The sequence below is a fragment of the Falco peregrinus genome, chromosome 3 (genome assembly GCF_023634155.1).
Source record: "Falco peregrinus isolate bFalPer1 chromosome 3, bFalPer1.pri, whole genome shotgun sequence".
NCBI classification, from domain to species: Eukaryota; Metazoa; Chordata; class Aves; order Falconiformes; family Falconidae; genus Falco; species Falco peregrinus.
In genome coordinates, this window is record NC_073723.1 from 107,305,868 (window position 1) to 107,328,144 (window position 22,277).

A 22,277-nucleotide genomic window follows, 5' to 3' on the forward strand; every position below is an offset into this window, starting at 1 on the left:
GCCAAGGAGGATAGAACTTTTGTTCCCAAAAAATCAACCTTAAAACAAAACACCAAACAACAAATGCCACCTATAAAATCTAGGTTCAGAAAAAGAGACTTCACCTTTCTGTAGGAGCCACTTCCACATTGCAGCCTATAAATAATAAATATTTCATATTCCTAGAGGAAAATTGTGCTTTGTCTCAGAGAGACCTTAAAGTGATCAGTGCATCAGCTAACCTCAAGCTGCCCTACAACTACAGCCTCCCTGAAACAGGCAAGTGTTTCCAGTGTATTTACAGGGATGGGTTTTTTTCAAAAAAATCCCCGTGTTTTGAAGCCAATACAGTAATACTAATCAAATGTTCTGTCATGATATTCACAAGAAGAGAAGCTAACACAAAGATGAACTTCTAAGCAATGTCGTCGGCAGGGGGGACAGGGAATCAAAACTCTGTTGAATTTCCCTTCTTCCCCTGCATTAGGAGAGAGAGAAAAGCAAACTTCTGAACTCAGCCATTTAACCAAACTCTGGTTTTAGCTCTTCATTCAGACACTTCCTACTGCTGAACAACAAAACATGACTGAGTTTTGGTTTTCTAGCAAGTGGGGTTTGCTTTTTTTCTGCACTTTGGACAATTAAAAAAGTAAACTAAAACATCTGGACATACTTCTTTGGGCTTCACAGGATCAAACTGCTCACTGATTTTTCAGGCTTCACAATCAAGAGTGTAAATATAATCAGACACAATTTAAAATGTTAATGCTTAAGTTTGGCCTTTTTGACCTTGTTTTCTAAGAAAACAGAGCTGCTGTGATTGCACTGTTGGCTTGCCCACATGATAAGTCCTACAGTTTTATCCCTTAGTTGCTTCTCACCTCTGTACTCAAATAGCTTTTAAACCGTGGCTTCATGTCAGTTAGTGGCTGGTGGAGGAAACAGGCCAAGTTACTGCTTCACCCGGGCAAAAGGGAGGTAAAATTCACCTTCGGCGTGTTTGGATGGACAGGGCTAGCCCTCAAATAGCACGTGAGCCTGAACCAGCTTCCCCAGATGCAGCCCTTTCTCAAGACAAGACAGCAGATCTGATGCCCATCACGGGTGTTGCAGTGTTGGTGTGGACATGGGGCTACAACAGAGAAGCAATTATGTATTCTATAACGGACACTGGAGGCACTGGGATAGGGCTGTGGACACAGAGCACAAATCCTAGGCTATGTTTCACTGTTCACAGAATCTACTATAATTGATGGTAATTAGTAGGGGTAGAGATATTTTCAAATGAAGAATATAGGAGCAGAAGAGAGTAAGATGATTTCTGGAACAATCCCAGAAAAGCAGGGAGAAAGACAGGAGTTCTGGGATAGTGCTGGTTTTCCCATTGAAGATTGTTTTTTGTTTAGCTCTTAGGGGAAAATGACTTTCACATTTCTTTATCTTTGCTGCAGAACAAGAACTCAAGAACATCTAGAGTGTTAATGGGTACATGCTATTTTTCTATGACCAGTTAATAACGCCTGCACAGCTAACATGGACTGGAAGTCAAAGGTAACACACCCAACTACAAAACATGATGCGACTAATCATATTTCTTCCATTGTGACAAGTTCTGAACACAATTTGAAAATGACAAGCACTTTAAGAAGTGACCCAACATCACTTAAAACCAACCTTCCAAAATGGTGCTAGGGCAGTATTTGTAGCCCAAGAAGCTATCTTAAAAAGGATTTCTGCTGCTTTTTAAATACTGCAGGTATTCGGGGATGCAAAATAACGCAGGGAAATACGGCATTAGCAAAGCCACTACTGGTGTCCCCAGGCCAGTCGGGACTCAGTCTAGCTTTATGAACAGTTTGCACAGAAGACAAATGAATGTGATTAGCACATTCAGCACGCTTACCTCCCATCCAAAGTTTGTTTCCTTTAATGTGCTCCTTTGTACTGTCATATAGGGTCCAAATCTTTCCCCAACTTCAATCTTCTTTTTGGCCCAAATCCCTAGCCCTGCCCCTGGAATCGAAGATTCTCTGAGTTCAAAATCTGGTGGGATTGGAATGTCATCAGGAATGTAGACGGGAGCTTCATAAGGTGAGCCCTCCTTGGGAGTGAAGTCCTCACTGGTGGGAAAGGGTGATGGAGGTCCGACAGGAATGGGGGACATAATACTGTCCTCTGTTTCCTCCTCTGCACTTTCGCCAGCAAGGAGATCAGGGTCGGTCTCGTACATATTATTTACAATCTCGCTGTCACCTAAAAGGGGAAACAGCAGAACAAAACACACTGAAATACTCACGTGAACATCAGTTAATCTCTTCTTGGGACAAAGTTTCATAAAGCCTAGTTCACATGCTTTAAGGATAAAAGTAGCGGCAGAAAAAAAGATAATCCTCACCTACAGAACTCAGGTGGAACTGAGGTAAGAATAATCCTACTGGTTGCACAATATTCAGTGCTCCTGAAGGATGAGATGGAAGCTAACTGCCGGCCTGCCCCAGCATACTGGATCAGGGCTACTGGGGGGGGGGCTGTCTTTCAATAACAAAAAGAGGGAAGAAAACACAGAAGAAGTGTTCGAGGTTCCCTGTAACCATTTATTGTTTTAACTGGCTCAGTATATTTTGTAGAGGAAATAAAAGAGAAATTAAGGTAAAATCTGAGTTACGTTTGGCAAGAACTGCTTGCCTAGTATTTGGGTTTCTTGGGTTCAATGTGTCACACAACAGAAGTGGTGCCTGATCTGACCTTCCAGCTACGTCTCAGCAATGTACCTTTTCAAGTGTAACAAAAGCATCGCTAGTTTTTAACACTACTTTGAGCTAATGTGTCCTAAGTGCTTGAACAGTGAGCATTTTAAGCTACACTCCCAGCCACAGTACAGATATTGTTTCACTGAACTCCACAGGACAAGGATCTGGTTTGCAGCAGTGCAACAACGGTCAAAGGGCTAGGGAAAGGCTGTACCCTCTTCTATGCCACACAACATCTCAGAAACTAGACAGAAACAGATGAACCCAAGCAGTACGATAAGATTATTCTTTAAAAAGAAACCCAAGCACTTAAAAACACAGGCCTAAAATGCTTATTTAATTTCATACTATTAGGATGTAAGAATTTCGGAGGCGAGTCACTATTTCTTTTTTCCTTTTTTAAAATAATGATTTGTGTGGTCTTTCCACAAAACATCTGCAAAACTGCAGCTGTTTTTCCTATGCCTCAACTTCTTCAGTGGTATAAGGTAGTAGGAAAAACCCACACAAACACTTAAGAAAATTTGAATGGGATGTATATAGAATAAAGGCAAAATTTTAAGTATAAGGACTTAATATTAGTAGCCAGAATAGGTAACTGCCATCCAGTTAGAAATACTATATCAAATCTTTCATGCTTAGCATCTTCAGTATGATCACAGCACTGTTCAGCTCAGTGACTACAAAAGAGTGGGAATCAAATTGGTTCAGAGGATAGGATGGGAGCGTGTGTGTGTGCGCGTGTGTGTTTGGGGAAAACAAACACACCACACACACACACACACACACACAAAGTAAATGCCCTTAATCCTGCAAGGATTTTTAAGCTTCATTTTCCAGCAACAAATTATTACACTTCACAGATTACAAGTCAATTACATTATTAAACTGTAAGAACATGTATCCATTTTCTGGTTTGATACTGGCTTGTACAAGCTAAAAGTATTCTTCAAACATCCCTTGCTCTTCCATTACTTGCCAAAAACAAATAATCTGAGATATGTTTACCAGAATGCACCGAAAGAAAACTAAATAAAGAAAAAAGTCTGTGAGCACAGCAGTTGACTAAGAAGTTTTCAGAAAAATAGTTGACTAAGAAGTTTTCAGAAAAATACTTTTAACCGGAAAATGATAGTCTGTCAAATCCAAAATGCTTCATTCAGACATGCATTTCAGTGATTTCACGGCAGAATTCTGCTTGCTGGGTGCAGTTCTGCTAAGAAACTGCCACATTTCCTCCAAGTTCAGGTATGTGTCAACCAAAGAGGCCAATCTTCCAAGGTAGCCTCGCCATATGGACTCTTAGGGCTTCCTCCAGCTATTCCATGCTGTGCAGATGGGCTCCTACAAGTCCCTGGACCTGCTGTTCTAACAGAGACTCAGCCGCATTTCCACATCAGGAGCCTGGAGAACACAGCTGGAGCTCTGCTTGGACTCTTCCCTCCCTGTCACAGGGCTGCAGGGAATTGTAGCTGAGTGGACATCAGATCTCAGAACGCAAAAATACATTTCATTTTTCTGTTTTCGGAACCAAACACTCCAATCATTTCAAAGTTAATTATCCCCTTTCCTCCTTTGCTTTCCTGACCACACCAAATTCTGAAATTTAAGTGTTGTGATTACAGAAGTAAGATGATTTTTTAAAAAAAAATTTATTACTTTTTTTACAAAATTCCCCAAAGACAGAAAACTCTGGGTTTTGACCAACTTTTCCTTGGACTTGTACACAGTGAAATTCCCACACTCAAACCACATTCTGACGTGCTTGTGTTTGGCATACACTTATTCCTATGAAATGCAGCTATTATCGTGACACCACTGCTGAAAGCTCCTATTCAGTCTGATGAACCAGCCCTGCTTAGAAGAGAGCTCGTTCTTCAAAGAATTTACAAAGAGACAGAAGGGGAAATAGTTTACAGAGTCTTACAGGTGAGACACATAGCCGTATGAGAATAAACAGGTTGCTACACAGCTGGAAAATGAACCTCAGAGGTCTTAGCCAAGCACCTTCATGAGGAAAGCAACCTCCTTACTCCAAAGATACAACAGAAAGGAGAGATACTTCAGTTGGCAAGACTGCCATTACAGTTCCTGTCTGAAAAAATGCCTTCTAACCTCACAAACACCTATACTGCATAGGAATACATGAGACTGGGTTTGTCCACTCACTGGGGAAAAAAATAGAGCAGAGTAATTTGTAAAAGTATTGCCACAGTTTGCAATCCAAACACAGGCCCACGGTCACAGCTAACCAGGCCTCAGCTGTAACGCAAGTGTTTCCCATCAGTCTCTCCTAGCTTGCTGGAAAATCAAGAACTTGAGTTCTTTTTAGGACTCCAAAAATATGCTGCACAATAGTACATTATTTCCACTTTAAAAATCTTGACATTTTCAGGGGGTTTAAGGTTTGATGTTACAGGTTTATAATTGTAGCGATCATTCTGAAACATTCTTTGGGCAAACAAAAGAAGCAATTTGGGGGTGAGCATAAAAAAAAATAAAAACACAAGCTGCTGTATCAAACAAAAACCAAACCCCACGTCACTAGTTTCTCTCTTATCCACTGTAGCATCTGTGTTCTGACTATAAAACCCTGGTGGTGTGATTTCCTGAGCCAAGCTGGCCTGCCACACTAGAGAGCCCCTATGCAGCGAGGCAGAGATGTACCATAAACAACCAACAGATCTGCAAATAGGTACAGCACTGATAGATTTTAAGGACAGAAAAGAGGATTTGTGCTAAGTCCACACAACCTCCTACATTACTTAGACCACGGGACTCCTCTGAATTATTTCCATCTTCAAGATCAAAAGGTGGTACGTTGCTTATGTTTGAGGCTGAAAAAATGCCCTGCTTTAAGATCTCCCAGCAATGGCCAGCAAGCCTTGGTACGCCGCCCCACCGTCACACCGCACTGTGAGGCTCCTGCCCAGTAGCAATAACTGTTAAGGGGAAAGGGCTTGTACAACACCCACCCCCCCCCACGAAGCACACAGTTCAACAGCAAGTGCTAATGGAGAATTAGAAGCCCCTTTGTCTCCTCTCTCCCTGCCAAGCCGTCTGCCTCCTTTTTACCTTCCGCATTCAGCATCTCTCCCTTTTCAATTTCTGAGGATGTCACCTCTTAACCTCTTGAATGAGCTACATAGGATAGAATATCTTTCACTGAAATGTGTGTTTCCAACCCCTTAAAGACTCCTGACTGGACCATCTGTGGGTTTTTAACAACTTTTTTGAACTCTCTATATTAGAACTGGCTAGAGGATGCCAGGATCATCCAAGCAAGTGCTAAACCCAGTGAGTTTATATATAATATAATACATATTTTATATACATAATAGATAATATATATTGTAATATATAATACATAAAATAATATAAATTAGTTTATATATATAAAATCAAATAAATTTATCAAAGGAGCTCTACTAAAGAGAACAGGCTTAATCTCTGGGATACATTTACCTCTCTGGATTCCTAGTGCTAAACGTGGCCTTTTACAGATTTTACAATCTTTATCATACAAAGAAAGTATAATATTTTAACATCATAGGCTGTATTTAAGTGAACAGTTTTTCAGGCATCATCAATCATTTCAACATAGAGTTATCAGAATTGGGCTCTTGTATCTTCTATTTCCTATATCTGAAACATGATATACATACATATTTAGGTCCAACTTTCCAGTGCACAAAGACCACTAATGAGATTTCCCTCTAACTAACAAAGAGCATTTTTACTCTAATGGTTTGAGATTAAGAAGTAAATTTCAGACATCTTCCCTGAAAGCTACTAGGAAACAAAAAAAGTAAATACTACGCATCTTCAAATTTTTTGCCACATCAGCACATTAGAATACCCTGTTTGAACTGAGTGATGCACATTCACATGCCTTGTATCAATCTGAAGCACAATCGATAATACATGCACATACGGAGCGGGGGGGGGATCAGCTGGCAAGAAAACTGTAGTTTTAACAGAAAGTTGGGTAAAATGTTTAAGTAATATTCCAAAATACCAGTCAGTAAGAAAATTATGGTTCGTTGTGTAAAGCTAAAATGGTTCGCATGACATTACATTTAAGTTAGTTGTAGCTACCCCATAATAAATCCATAGTTATAAATCACAAATTAATCCTGATTTAACAAAAAGACAAATATTCCCATCAGCTAGTGCATTAACTTTGTAGTGTACAATTCCAGCCATTAATTGAAACTCAGCGTGGATTATTATTTCCTTCTAATCCCATAGCTCACAGAGCAAAATGGGATGTTTGTTAGTACCCAACTTTTTCAACACTAAACAAAAGATATCCTATCTGCTGAAAGGGAGAGCATCTCAAGGAATTGCAAACACTGCTTACTTACACACGAAAATATTATTCTAGTGGGGAAGTCTCAGAGCAGAACTTGTAAAAGAGGTGTACTGAAATGTAAAAGCAGATTTAGGAGAGGGAACAGTGCAAAAGAAGTGGCAAGCAACCGAGATGGATGAACAAACTGACTTGGAAAAAGGTGAGCTTTGAGCAGGGTACTGACCAAAAAATCAGCTGAGCTCTGCAGTTCTGATTCTGGAAATTCTACCTGACAGGAATAAAGCTGGTATAGGGATGGTCTAATTCATTAATTTAATGTTAAATAATTTTCAGCAATTGGAGAATTACGAATAGACTGAACAACTGCTCTGGATCAAAAAATGAGTGATACCCAAAGTAATTCTCTTGCACACCCATCAGACAAGTGGTGATGCATGATCTGGAAGCACCTTTCAGTAGGCCCCGGCATTTCGTAACATCAACTCTTAGTACAAAGAGTCATCGGAGCTATGGCAGGTGAAGAAGATTCAGGGTAAACAAGCTGAGAACCAGGCCTTTTTTGACTGTCCCACACCATCAGACAAGAGGTGGTACCCCAGGGCCGCCTTCCGCATGTGGCCAGTCTCACCCGCTAGAGGCATAAGGGCATCATCCCTGCTAACCAGGTCCCACCAGAACACACCTGTGGTGATGCCAAACAGCAGCATGAACATGAAATAAGCTGGAGAAGCAAGTTACACAACCAGTTCTCAACATGCTAAAGGGAAAAAAAGAAAAAAGGGGGTGGGGGGTGGTGTAACCACAAGTCCCAGGGAGCCTGAAATACGTAACAGATAGGAAGCTTAAAGGGTGAAAACGGTAGACTTGGAGAGCAATAATGTTTGGGGATTTTTCCAAGAGGAGTCAATTGCTAAGCTACAACATTCAGATGTAACGAAAACGGAGCTTTTTTTTCATCCAAAAAGGAAAAAAGTGGGGGAGGGAAACAGATGAAGGGGAAAAGAAAAACACATTTGTCATACAATACAAGTAGTTGAAGTATTTTGGGAACAGATTTGCCATCTCTCAATTAAACATGAGGCAGCATGACTGTGCTTTCATTGCACAGTAGTTTCCACTATGATAACAAGTCCAACAACCGCCTCATTGTGGACCATGCAGAAATGAGAGGGACTCCCACAGTGCATATTAATGACCAACCTCTGATGTAATCGGGGGGGAAACAGCACCCAACAAAAATTACAGTTTTCACTGCAGCATGGAAGACAGTTCTTGCTGCCAAATAGAAACCATCAGGGAAGAATAGCTGAAAAAGCAAGGCTCAACTTAAGGTATACATACTACACGTCTTCTATACCCTCAGAATATACCTTCTGTGTGAAAGACACATCTCCTTCTCTATTTTTTTTTTTATGCCTAATAAAGATTTTCCTGAGTTCATGCCTAAGAAACCTGGTGGCAGACTTCACTAAAGACGAGGATTTTCATTCCTTTGCCAACATTTTTTTGCTCCAGCTTTTAAGAAATACAGAGAACTGCCTGCTACAGCTTACAAATGTTTCCTCTGCTAAAAAGTGCAACCCTCCTTACTCAAATATGTAGCCAGAAACAAGCTTTCATAAGTATGATATACTCCATAATCCTGAAAATACTTGTGGTTGCTGTAAATGTTTTCTCTCCTAGTATTAGCAAGTCAAATTATATTCGACTCTATGATTAGCCTCTTTTGCACTTAAGAAATAGGAATTCCAACTGAGTTGAAAAGCAAAACTAGGTTTATTGGAGCACAACCTGTGAAAATTTTCAAATGATACAAGTAGAGCATAAAGACACCTCGCTACTGAACACTGGTAATTTTATTTCTTCTATGGGACAATCAGGCTGGTTCTGATTAAACTTAATTTACTCCGAAGTTGAACCCGTATGTGACTGACCTCATATTTTAAGAGAAATCATGAAACACAGGTCATCTTTTCCTCCTGCCTTTTTAGTTGCTAAAATCAGTTATCAAGGACTGGCAACGGGCATGTGGTGACAATGAAACAGAATGTTTTCAGGTCATGATAGTTCTGATACAAGAGATACCATACGGCATCCGTGTGAGCAGAATCACCAAACAGGTATGTGGATGCACGCTGGGTTCGTCACCACAATCAAATATTTAGATCAATAGCTCTGACATAGTATTTATTAACAGCCAGGGCTCTCAAAGAAAATCAGAGCTGCTCCTGTACCTGTCGCTCCTTCCGTGCGCTGCCCAGCAGAAGGGGCAGCCAGCCTGCATCTGGCCAGGACCCGCTGGAGGTTGTGGGTGCACGGACAGCACAGCTCCTCATCCACCCTTCCTATCATTGCTACCTGCCTTCTCCAGAACATCACTGGGCAAAACTCTGGGCAGCGTGCCTTCTGAGTCCGCCTCGGAAGCGGTAAGCCCTGCTAGGAAAGAGCTTCCAGAGATCCCCCTAAACCACACAGATGCACTAGCTGATATTCTCCACAGCTCATGCTTATTCCAGGGATTTTAGGCAAACTCAGCAGCTGGGGTTTAGTTTTGATTGGAGCTGAAGCATCTGTGACAAGTCCATCTACTCACACTACTTCTTCAATATTGATTAAACCTCGCTAATTTCTGGTTATCACATTGCTAATAGGCCTAGAATCATGGCACGGCGGAATCTTCTAGATTGCCATTGCTGCTTATTGCACCAGTTGCTGACCTTACTGCTCTTCTCAGGATTACTCTAGATGCAACACAACTGGTTGGTTTGGTTTTTTTTAAAAAAAAGAAAAAAAAAAGAGCAGAGAAACATCTTGTTTAGGAATAATCTTCCTTTCTGCTGAGTTTCAACACAAATCAGCTGGCTGCTATTCGAGAGCTGCATGTGGGATGTGGCCATTCACTGATGACAACCATGCTGTCCTACATCTGTCCCTCTTCTAATGGCAAGTATTTCAATACTCTGGAATGTCTGGTTGTGTGAAAAGCAGTACAGAAATACAACTTGACCTTATTGTTATTGTCATGAAACTAAAATTAGTCCTTCAAAGCTCACTAGCAAAATTACTCAATAAAAAGACCCACTGAAAGGATATTTCCACAGATAATCAGATATGGGTACAGGCTTAAAATCTGTGTGACACCAATGAGTTTCTTGCAACAATGAAAGTGATGCTTTAGTATTGATGAGAGATCTCATGAATAATCTATTTAGCAGCTGTAATGAAAGAAAAAGAAAGTCTGATGTTAAAGGAAATGGTGCTAGAAGAAACAATGCCTTAGATTTCAGGGGGGGGTGGTGGTGTAGGTTTTGTATTTGTTTTTTAATACATTTCTTAAGAGTATTATTATATTCTGCTAAGGAAATGTCTGCTTATCTGAAATGACTAAGCACCTTCTACACTCACAGGCATTGCAAAGAGCATCTCCAACCCCTTCGCTAGGGACACTTACAAACACACCGAGAATGAATTAATATTGGACTGCTCATGTCTGATCAGTAAGCACAATCTGCCTTGAACAGCACTGACCTTGAAATAAATATAAAACTGGGCCCGATCCCACATTCCTTCTGTACTTGGAACTCCCATCGAGAGCAATGGGAATATTCAGAGCAAAGAGACGACGGGACTGAGCCCCTAACACTGTTGTTATATTCCATGGCACTGTGCTGTTTGCTGACACGTGGTGACTTTCCAGGCTCAAATCTGGCAGACAGCTCCAGAATGGGATGTTCACAGAAACACCTCACTTCTACTTGTGCGTAAGGTAACAACAGGCTGAAGTCCACAATGCTGCCAGGTCAGAGGATGCTCTTGTTGAATTGGTCCATATTAATGCAAAATATGTGTAAAAAAACAAGTATTTTCATTTTCTACACAACAAGGAGAAGAATTACAGGCACCCACTGAACTCACACTTTGCCTTTGAAGCTAACCTGGAATCTCTGGCCCCAGAAAAGAATGTGAGCAAGACAGTAGAAAATATAAATATGCACCCAGCATTGTGACTTCATACCTAAGACTGAAACAACGCAGTGATAGATTGACAGACTCTTTTTCCTTAGGTTGTTGAAAGGTTTTTTTAGTCAGTTAGTCAAACGTTGCAACTCATTCTGAGCTGTAAGTTTAGAAGCGCATACAGGTATTAAAACTGTAGCGTTGTCTAGAACTGTCTGTTCTTGGGCTATTATAATAGAAAAGGTATCATCAGAAAATACCCACTAGGCCAGGACTTCCCTGGGATTCATTTCCATTTTTCTGACTCTAGAGGAAGAGCAGTGGGTGACCCCAAACACCTTTTCCAACCCAAAGAGGAATGTCACCACCACCCTTACAACTCCATGGAACGTATCGAGGTTCCTACGCTGTATGACTTTTCCTTTAGAAACACTCCCTAGGGAAGAAAACAAAGCGATCAAACAAAAAATCACCAGATACAGTGCTACATTAGAAAGAAGACACAGAATATTTCACACTGCCAGAAAACAAGACCGCCTACATTTTTAACTCTGGGGTGACAGGATTCTGTCTCTATTTGCTGTACACTCAGTATGTTTCATCAGCAAAATGAAAGTCATGTTTATGACCGATTTGTAGACCAGCAGAGCTGGAACAAATCATCAATGTTACAGCCTAATCCAGCCAAGAGTGCAAATACTTACATTAAGCAAGTATGTGCTTAGCCACTGCCAACAACTGGCAGGGCTCATTACCTCTGAATATTGTGCTGCCCATCTATAACTTACTTCAGATAAATTATAACAAGTACCTGTACTATACACTGCCTTACTCCATTCGGAATTCTGCATGAGCTTTGCTGCCTGCTCTCTCTGTCCTGGACAGGGTGGAAAGCTGACAGCCAGGTGCAGACCAAAACTTAGAAGACACATCTATAAATCACACAGGACACTCGAAAGCACCAAACGGCACCCACCCAAACAGTGACTTCAGAACAGTGAATGATCTTAGTGATCAGATTGCCACCTGATGGCCACAGCTGAAATACAATAGAAAATCAGAAACCTCGTCCCTACTTGGACTGAATCTGTCTGGACTTGGTTATGAAGCCCAGTTTCCACAAACTTCAAGCACTTTGCAGCGCCAGGAACTGGCATCTCATTTCACATGGGCTCACGTTCTTTAGGACGCAGGTCTTCTGCAGAGTGCTTTGCAAACGCCAGCATCAAAATAAAAAAGTCAAGGTGTCCAACACATGCCTCAACGAGACTCCACTATTCAGTTCATCTAGGCATGGTTTCCCAGTTACTCCACTGGTGAAAGCAACCGACTGTTGGGAAGAGAGTTCACCTCCAAAGGCACATTTCCCTCAACACACAGGGAGTCTTCAGAGTAAAGGAAAGAGTAGCTGGTGTTAGTAACACCTCACAGAGTTTGCATATGTAAGCCAAAGACCTAAAATTCAGTGCAAGACCATCTCTGGAAGCTAGTCTAAATTATTTGGGTCTCCTTCCCCCAGAAAGGATGCAAATTAGTGCCAAAACTGGTGACAAGAATTATTGCTGTTTCATTAAGGATGGGACTGAAGCACGAGATGTTTCACAGCCATACAAAAATGGCTTCTACTCCATCCACAGACAATATTCACTTAATTGTAATGGCTGTAAAGAAACAACAGTAAAGACTAAGTTACTTAAGATTCTCAAGTCCATCACACAATTTCTTCTATCCATTCATTGCAAGAACCTTTCTCCTCTAACTAAGCTGTACCGGTATCTACAGCATCTGCTGGTGGATGCAGGTCAGAGAGCAACACATTCAGCAACCCAGCCGAAGTGCCGAAGAGCACCCTCCTGCACACAGCTGCAGAGCCATGCTCCGGAGGGTTCCATACAGCTCTAACTCCCACAAGAGGAAAAGTAGATTCTGCTTCAAATGAACGTTTAGTATGTCTTTTTTTTTTTTTTTCTTTCATTCATTCATGAAAACCCTTCATCTTCACAAGTTTCATACTTGAAAAAAGACGCGCAATAAACGTACAGGGAGGGAAGTGGTCACAAATGGGAAGTGGTTTTGCCAACATGCCCCTGTGCCAAAGGAGTGCCACACGATCCAATGTGACCTTTGAGAAATTACACTGCTAACACAATCCTCTACTTAATTTTTTTAGTTTAATGGGCACTGCTGCTATATAAATTGCTGTGATTATGCCTATTTTTTCCTCCATGGATGCTGAACGTACCTGGAAATATCCAGCTTGAAATAATATTTTTCTTCCCTTTGGTTAGCTCTAATTTCTGCGCACCCCCCCCCCCCCCCCCAAGTCTTGCGCCTTGAATAACTGATGACACTAATACATAAAACATTGTAGACATATTTCTCAGTGGAGTAAGCCTCTTTCTCCTTTAGAACACATCCATAGGCTTTCACAGGCTCTCTAACTTTACTATCTGAAAGCACCCAAAATGTTACAATACAAAGGAACTAGGGACAATCAAAATGGTTCCAGGTAAAGGTCTGGTATTTCATATCCCCTGCTCAGGACAGAACGGTTGCACAGTTGCAATAGGCCAAGTCACAAGTTACTGGCTTTGTTCCAATGGCCAAGCCAACCAGCTAAATTCCACTAAATAGGTGTGCATATAAAATTCAGATTCAGATTCTGCTAACCTTAAATCAGAGGTGACACCAGCACACACCCTCCTTACCCAGCTCTAGCAGACATTCAAATGCACCTCTTTTAGCCTGTTGGTCTGTATTTTCCGTTAAAACACTGCAATTATATTTTACTTACACACTACAAAGCACAGTATTTCAGGAATGCTCAAGAAGCCAGAAGATGCTGATTTTGTAAAAAGGATCCTGGCAATGAGTGCTCAGGTAACACAGTCCTGACAGATCCAGCTGTCCAAAAATCCATTTGCCAATCCCACTGTACCTCAGTCACGTCACTTTGCAGCAATTAACACCTGTTCTGACAAACCCATAAAAATCATGCCATCGCAAAACACATTTCCAGGACTATTCATAGAAATTTTTATTTATGCAAGTCATTGAAATTAAGTCCAAAGGAGACACAAGTTTTAACACATCTCCTGTGTAACATTTCAGAAAAGAGCAAACTATTTGCACTTCTCTCACAACAGGAAACTTTCACTGTTACTGCTGTATTTCGGTGTCCTAGTCTAGCATACAAATCACTCCATCTTTGCAATCGATGTTTAAGGGTGTAATACTTGAAACTTCCCTGAACCTCTGTCAAATGTAGAACTGCTGTGGAATACATTAAAAAACAATTTAGTCCTGGAGAATACTAAGAACTGCAGAGTTATTCAGAGATGGAGACAGTGAGGGATGAGGCAGAAGGAGACAGGACGAATGAAAAGGAAAAGGACTATGATAAAAATTAACTATTTGCAAATATAACACCTTTCCCATGTTTACTTTGTATATTCATTTTTCAAGTTTCCCATTTATGGTCTGTTCTGCTTGATTGTAACTGTACCTCTCAAAGCAGATTCAAGTCCTTTTATCAAAAGGAAACAGAAACACCTTACATCAGAAGTGAGCTGTAAGAACAGATGATGACTCACTACAGAGCAGGAGAGTTAATCAGACGTCTTTTTAGATAAACATCCTAAAAAATCAGTTGCTTCAGAACTTGGCTGTAAGAAGAACAGGTATTAAGAATTTAAAGTGCCTTCGGTTTTAAGTAAAAAAATATAAGTGTTTTTTTTTATTAAGGGATTTCTGCTGGCAGAAATGAAGAATAAAGCTCGAAACAGTATTTCAATGTGTTCCTTAATATGCATTTTCCTCTAGTAAAACCAGCAGGGAAAGTGTCCAAATTACTCTCCACTAAATGCCAGTATTATATTTCCAGTAAAAGTCTAGTTCAACCAGGCATCAAAAATATTTCCATACAAGATCCTTTCAGAATCAAACTTAAGAGAATGTTGTTGTCAGTAACTACACTTCACCTGATCTCTCTGTATTCAGCATTTTGTTTTCTATTGGAATTTAAGACAATATTTCTACAAATTGTGCTATGTTAAAAAATTAATTCAATGCATATTTGGCTGCAGTAGATAAAGTAGGTTCTTTTAAGCAAAAAAAGCTCTACTATCTTATTATTAAAGCCACTGGAAAAAATATTAGCCTTTGGGATTTCTGTCTCTAAACTATTTACAAAATAATAGCTCCAATGAAGCGTCACAAGAAATGTACAATGCATTACACATACAGTCATAACAAACATTTGTGAAGAATCTATAGAAATAATGTAACAGAAAAATGCAGAAAGGAAGAGATGAAAGCCTAAAGAAAATGCTCCACTTCGTAAAGAAAAATCATAATTGCTTTTCAGTGGCTTGCTTATTTTTGCTACAAAATACCTCCCCTTTAAAAATCTATAAAACTATAGAAATGGTCCAATTCTACAGAAATTTCTTTCCTGGAAATGTAGTAAAGTGGAACTTTAAAAATGACTGCAAGATAAATTTTCTGCTAAGAGAAATGTTACCTATTTAGAATAAATAAATAAACGCAGTTAGACTAGCTCTCCAAAAACTATCAAATGATGCTGGATATTTCTCTCAGTCCTGGATGTCAAACCATAGAACAAGAATAAAGCATTTGTAAGTCTCCAAAAGGAGACCTTGCAATTGGAATTCACATCTTTGCCAAGTGCTTTTCGGCTGTTGTCACCGTCTCATTGTCATTCAACTCACTGTGGGTTCCCCAGGGTCCAGAACAGGAGTCCTGGCATTATTAACATAGCAGATTAATAGCAGTGGGAAAAGACATTTTCACAAACATGCTAAATATTAATATTAATCGATAACAATTTATATTTCCTAACATGAGCCAGACAAACATACCCCAGGCATGGAGGAGAGGAGGGAGGGCAGAGCAAGGAAAGGGACAGTGTCAACAGACTATACAGAATAAAAGGGAATCAGTGAATCAATGCAGGACAGAGGACTGAGCCGTGAGGTGGGTGTCAAAAGCAGAGCTCTATTTTCAGAGGCACAGAGGCACACATTTAATGCCACAATATAAGTTGGATTTTCCATCCCTGGCCGAAAAAAAAATCCAGTGAAGCTCACCAATTTTATATCATACAATAAACAGCAGAGCTCTGCAAAAACAGTGACAAATTGCTTCATACTATTTTTACCATCCTGAGTAACACTGCACTCCACAAACCTGATTTTCCTCAACACTCACAACACTATATAGGTATTTTTTAAACTCAGATATGCACAAATTTACCACATTTCTAGATTTCTATTTCAAGCTATTTTCTACCACCTACCCTTTCTATTTTAAAGCAAAAAACTTTGTAAAACTTGTTGCATTTTTTTGAATGGATTAGCCTAGTCAAGTTTTTTAAAATTCAGTCTTTGAAAGTCATCATCTCACATACTTTTTAGTTAAGAACAGCAGAAGTCAAATGCACAGTTCTATTGCTAAAGAGGTTCCCAAAGGACCCACCCCCCAATGTCTGTGCTGCTTAAGCCAAATCAAACTCAAGACCTCTTAGCAGAACATAAATCCCACCCAGTCACTGAGCTGAGTCCCCCTAGAACTGTGTACGACCAGTGGAGGTTTGATTCACAACATTCACAGACACGTATCTGCAGCCACCTCAAACTTCACTTTGACCCAAGAATGTTTTTTCCAGACCTGAAAGTCAAGTGAAGATCTGTGCGAAAACTCCTCTTTGTACAGAAGAGGCTGCCCGAGCTCTGCCCCAAACAGGACACACAAAGGGTTGTCAAACGTTAAGCTGACGCTTTTATCTTTGGAGATTTTTTATACAACCACATTAACGGGCACGCTGAAAGAACACACACTGTCTCTGTGCGCAGATCACAGCAAACCTTATGATCGCCAGAACGGAGGATGGATGAGGACACGGCACTGCACCTCCACCGCTGCCGAGCCCCTCTGGGAGGGCTGCACCTTGCCGAGAGGCTCCGAGCTGGGTGCCCCACGCCGTGTGGTGGTCGGGAGCTGGGCTGGCACATCAACCCCAAAGCGCTGCCCTGCCTGGGCTTAGCAGCAGGTCTGCCTGCTTCTGCATCCAGAGCTGAGCATTCTGCCCACATTGGGGGGGCACAGGCTCACTTTACCTGTTACAGAAAGCACCCTGGCTTTGGCTGCTGCTCCCCAGTTCCTACTCACGACCCCCAACTTTTCCTCAACAGAAAGCATGGTTTGGCCACGGTCCCACGTCACTGTCCCAAGCACAGACAGGGCGCTGCAGAGAGGGACCTCTGGTTAGACCATGAAGGTTCCCTCCTAGAACCACGGAGTCAACTTTCTGAGATTTGACAGTGCCTGGGAGCAGAGGATGGTGTTCAAAAACTCAACTGGAAATGGCTTTCCCACTCCCTGCGGATTCGCTTTCGAAGCACATGGAATGCTGGAGGGGTTCACAGCCGGCCCCTGCCCGGCTTTGAGCTTTATTTCAGTGCTCCCACACATCATTCACCTGCCTCTAGAGCCCACCAAGCCTAATGGTGGCCTGCAACAAAAGTCACAAATAATTGTGTTTTCTCTGTGTCCTGGGCATCTAGACAGCCTTGTCACCATATTGTCAGGCCTTTTTTCACAACTGTTAAAATTGGAAATCACCCACTGATTTTTCTTAACAGTAACTGCCCATAAACTGATGATGCAGCTTCATGGAGAGAAAAACATCGTAACAATCAAGCACAACCAACAGCAACTGAACCTCAAATTTGCATCTGACCTTCGTGGCCGAGGTGCAGCTCTAACTAAATCCATTCTGTCAACTTCCAGCTGAGACTCAACCTGTCAGATTTCAAACATGCAAACAAGGAAAACTCAGCAAAGACTGACTTAGAGGTCTACCGAAGATTTCCCACCGTTAGGCTGAGGAGTCAGGTTACTGATACTATGGGAACAAACCCGAACTCCTTTCCTGGACCAAGCACCTTTCCTCCAGCTACCATGTTCGATGGATTACAGAAATATTTAACTACTATGAAAAAAGGGAATTTTAATGGGGCAAGCAATGACAGTAAGAAACACAACTTTTTCTAATCCCATTCTCTGCAGAGAGCTCTATTTCACCTCTAAATATTTCACATCCTCATTTCAACAAATGTTTGCACTGTGAGCACCAGTGCAGAGACTACTGTTTGGGGCATTTTTTCCTGCTCACTCAAGTGGTCTTTAAAGTCAAGCTTTCCTCTCGATAAGAAAAAAAAAAGTCCTGACAAAGGACTAAGCATATGTTTAATCCTCGTGCTTTTTGCCACTGAAGCCTATTTACAAGTCATTTGGACTGTGAAAGTGCTCCTAGACTTTTTCTGCAAAATATAGGACAGGAATGACAGCAAGTTCAACAAATGACAGTGGGATGTAACAGTACATATAACCCTTCTCGAACACTTTGTGAAGAGGTACTGCTCAGCAGGTAGGTTTCCTGAGCATTTGGCAGATGGGTTACAGGACTTTCCCAAGGAGCTGAGAGTGAGTGTCAGGCAACAGTGGATAATGTTTGTAGGAATCTCACGATCTCCAATGGAAAATCTCCCGATACCAGGTAACTCTGCAGTAGTTTTATACCCACTCCGTTCACAATCACGCTGCAGTATTCTTATGGCTTAGCTTGACAGATCCATTAACATTATTTTTAAGCTGGGAAGATGTGGAAGCATGAGGCAGATGGGGTGTTTTGCAGGGCACGTAGCCACATCTGGGCAGAGGTACGCTAACCTGCTTCCCACTGCTCTTTTCCAAAGCAATCTTGGGTGTTGCACCCACCACCTGGCCCTATTTAAAGCTACTACATTATTCTAAAAAGGATTATTTATAGTAAAAACACTCCCGGGACTACTGTATTTGTATTTCAGGGCTGCTGCATCCCCTATTTCCTCACTGCTTTAATATAGCCCGAGGCAGAGCGGGTGAAATGACTTGCGATGCCACTGTAATTTTTATCAAGGCTTGTTCCTGGTAAAAAGCCTCTTTGTTTCAAAGAAATGTGATTTGGCCTTTTTCCTCCTCTGCTCTATTCCTTGGTTAATATACCACTTCCACTTGCCCTGGGGCTAAGAAAGGTATTCCATGGAATTGGTCAAATCTCACTGTTTTTCTTCTAAATCACAACTGGCTTTTTTTCCTCGACCCTTGCTAAGCACTATCTAAGCTGACAGTCTGAACTTGAGATTTTATTTGTGCCTTAACTCTTCAACTCCTGGATTTTAGCAGTCACATGGCCACGTTAAAGAGATGCATGTCAGGACTGGTCAATCTGCTCTGGCAAAGGAGAGACTGCAGTGATTAAGAGCAAGGCAGGAAGGAGAAGCTCTGGCTAATGTTATTTACTATTTGAGGCAAATTCAGCCATCTCTGAAAGTGGTATATTCAGCCATGTAGTCATTTACCATAAAATTGAAAATAAATATCTTCTGCTCAGCTGACAACTTTCAATCTCATTCAAGGAGTTTAAAAAACACTTTGGAAGAATAACTGCAGAAGAATATATTAGAATATAATATAAATGGAAAAAACATATAATGAAACACACGAGAATTTAGACGTGGCATTGTGGAAGCTCCAATTCCCCACTGAAAACAATTCTCTCAGAGATATGTATTGCAACAGCTTGATTTAAGTTAAAAAATAGTATGGATGCTTTTTTAAAAAAATAAATAGAAAATCCTGTTCTCTTCAAATAAAAAGTCCAGGCTAACAAAAATATTCGAAAGAAAAAAAAAAGAAAAAAGTAGAAGAAAAAAAAAGTGTGGTACAGATAGCTAATGGGCTCAAACACATTGGATAAGCAGACTTTGGCTATCAGAGGCCCATGATCCTAAGTAAAAAGAACAGGGCTTCCTCAAGTAAAAGGCACGATTAAAGTTACAATTAAAACCATAAAAACCACAAGACAACAGAGAAAAGAAACCCAAGTCTCGACAGCTTTACCGTTCTTTCGCTAGACTGGTTCTTTTAAGGAGACCCACCATAACAGCATTTGCTGTAGGAAAGCTTAAACCTTTTCCCAAGTGACATTATACTTCCAGGTCCCTCTTCTGGAAATAAGACATAAACCAAATCCTGCCATGAGCCCCCATCAGGGACCTGCCTGGACCTCCAAGGAGTCCAACAGAAGCAACAAACTGTAGCAATATGGAATACTGAGCTATAGCAGTACAAGATGATGAAAGCAATGAGCCTTGATACCAGGTGAGGCAGTCAACCTCCGTGAAACAGTTTGGGAATGGGATCCAAAGCCTAACTTACACGGGTTACACGTTCGTACGTAGATGAACCAGTGACACTTTGCTGGGCAGCTAGGGCTTCTCCCTCTGCATCAGCATCCGTGGCACAAGGAACTGATACAGAAGTGCTTGGAGAAACATCATTCTTTCAAAACTCCTCATGGCAATCCCATAAAAAATGATACACAACTTTGAAATTTTATTTCATTAGAAGAAAAGCATAAATTAAGATTATTTTTTTTTAACAACACACTCCAAAATATTTCAGTTCAACGCTGCCAAATCACTTCAAGATATTTCAGCATAACTTTAAGGAACAACCAATATTTTAGCCTTGTTAAAAAAATTCCCTTTCTTGTTGGAAATTAAATGATACTGATAAACTCCCACACAGCAATTAAGATTTATTCAACAAATATTGACCAGCCCCATCAGAAACTTTTTACAACTGAACGCACACAGTTCTTGGTCTAATTTCCTAGAACCAGACATCTGCGTGTAAGCTCACAAATATGTTATTAAAAATATTAATGGATCTACAGTGTCCCAGACAAGACCAAAATAATGTGTATTTTATTTAATACAGAATTGGTTTATTTAAGTACCAGTGGACTTCTACCTAAGTTACTAAGTTTAAATTTGTAATTTTCAAAGTCTTTTCAAAAGGCAGGCTCTTCAGTCCTTATGTACCACAAAGAATTTTTCAACACAGTAATGCTTAACCCAGATTTGGGATTGGTTAATCAAGTTTTAATTTATTCTGCCTCTCACATTGACAAATAGGGTAGATTTTCCTATGAAATATATGCCAAACCCAGCATTCAAGCACACTAATAAAATATACTTTGAAAGCAGAAGCTGCTGCAAAATCTTGTTTGCTGCTCTCCTGCATTTATACAATCCCCACGGTCTCTAATACAATGTATAAATTATAAACTAGGCGTTGCAGGATTTTTTTAGAAATCTCTAAACTCATCGTGTTTGGAATCAAATTCCTCATTTAACAGCACTTGGAAGCACTGCACATAGTTGACAGCGTAAGGGAAAAACACTTCACCTCAAAGAAAAACCTTAAAGCTGGACCATGCTTCATTATGCAATATATTACTGCATCTTCACATAGGAAATGGGAGTAAACATCCCAACCAGACCTTTAACAGTGACAATCGATCAAGACTTCGCTTTGTGTTTGGTCTGAACGAGAGCATCTCCATCCTGAATTACAGGACAAGTCACAGTCCCTGATGCAGCAAGTTTTCAGTACTGTTCAGCAATTTAAACACATTTCTAAACTTTGCTACCCATAAAATTGTATTCACATAAAGTGGATTAAAATTGCAGAAATAGCATTCTGCTTTCTTGTGGTTCTTCTTTTGAGATCATTTTCCTAGATGCGGCAAACATGTTTACATCAAAATTAAATTCAGACAGGAAAGAGAGTTCATTAAGGGAAGCACAACCCAAAAGTATACAAAGCCTTTACTTCTCTCAAGACAGTACCCACACATTGTTGTGAAAAGCAATGTATCTTTAAGTAGTATAAATATTTCTTCTTGTGTTCACTGACACAGCCTCTGTCAGAGCATCTGTGCAGAAAACAGAAGAAATGCAGCAGCATGCAAGACAGCCTTTCCTACGGCGTGCACATGTGCACACACACACAAATACTACAGGATGGTTGCTGTGCCCCTGTCTGCAAAGTGAACCTGGCCACTTGATGTTCATTCCTGCACAGCGCTGAGATCTTCTGGTTTTTATTTTCAAGCTTCCCAGTGTTTTCCTTTTCTAATGCCTCCATTTTTCTGCTCCCTTGATAGTCAAATATATGATAACTTGCGAGATCTCTGACAGGTCAAATGGTATTTTTCTTCATATACGTGACTTTAGAATGGTGAAATTGCTTAAAGATTTCCCGTACGTACTGGATAAAACAAATAAGGCCTTATAGTAGGGTTATTTGACATTTGTTTTCTACTTAATACCAGGATTTTCAAAATCGTCCTTCATTGGTCAGCT

At 40.6% G+C, this 22,277-nt stretch overlaps 1 protein-coding gene across 1 annotated transcript in view; it reads right to left on the reverse strand.

The window, feature by feature from the left end:
- The window catches only part of PRDM16 (PR/SET domain 16), a 346,347-nt gene that overhangs the window by 217,331 nt on the left and 106,739 nt on the right, over positions 1-22,277 (reverse strand). The window contains 1 exon segment of the mRNA XM_055800204.1: positions 1,883-2,232. Coding sequence (XP_055656179.1) covers positions 1,883-2,232 — 350 coding nt within the window.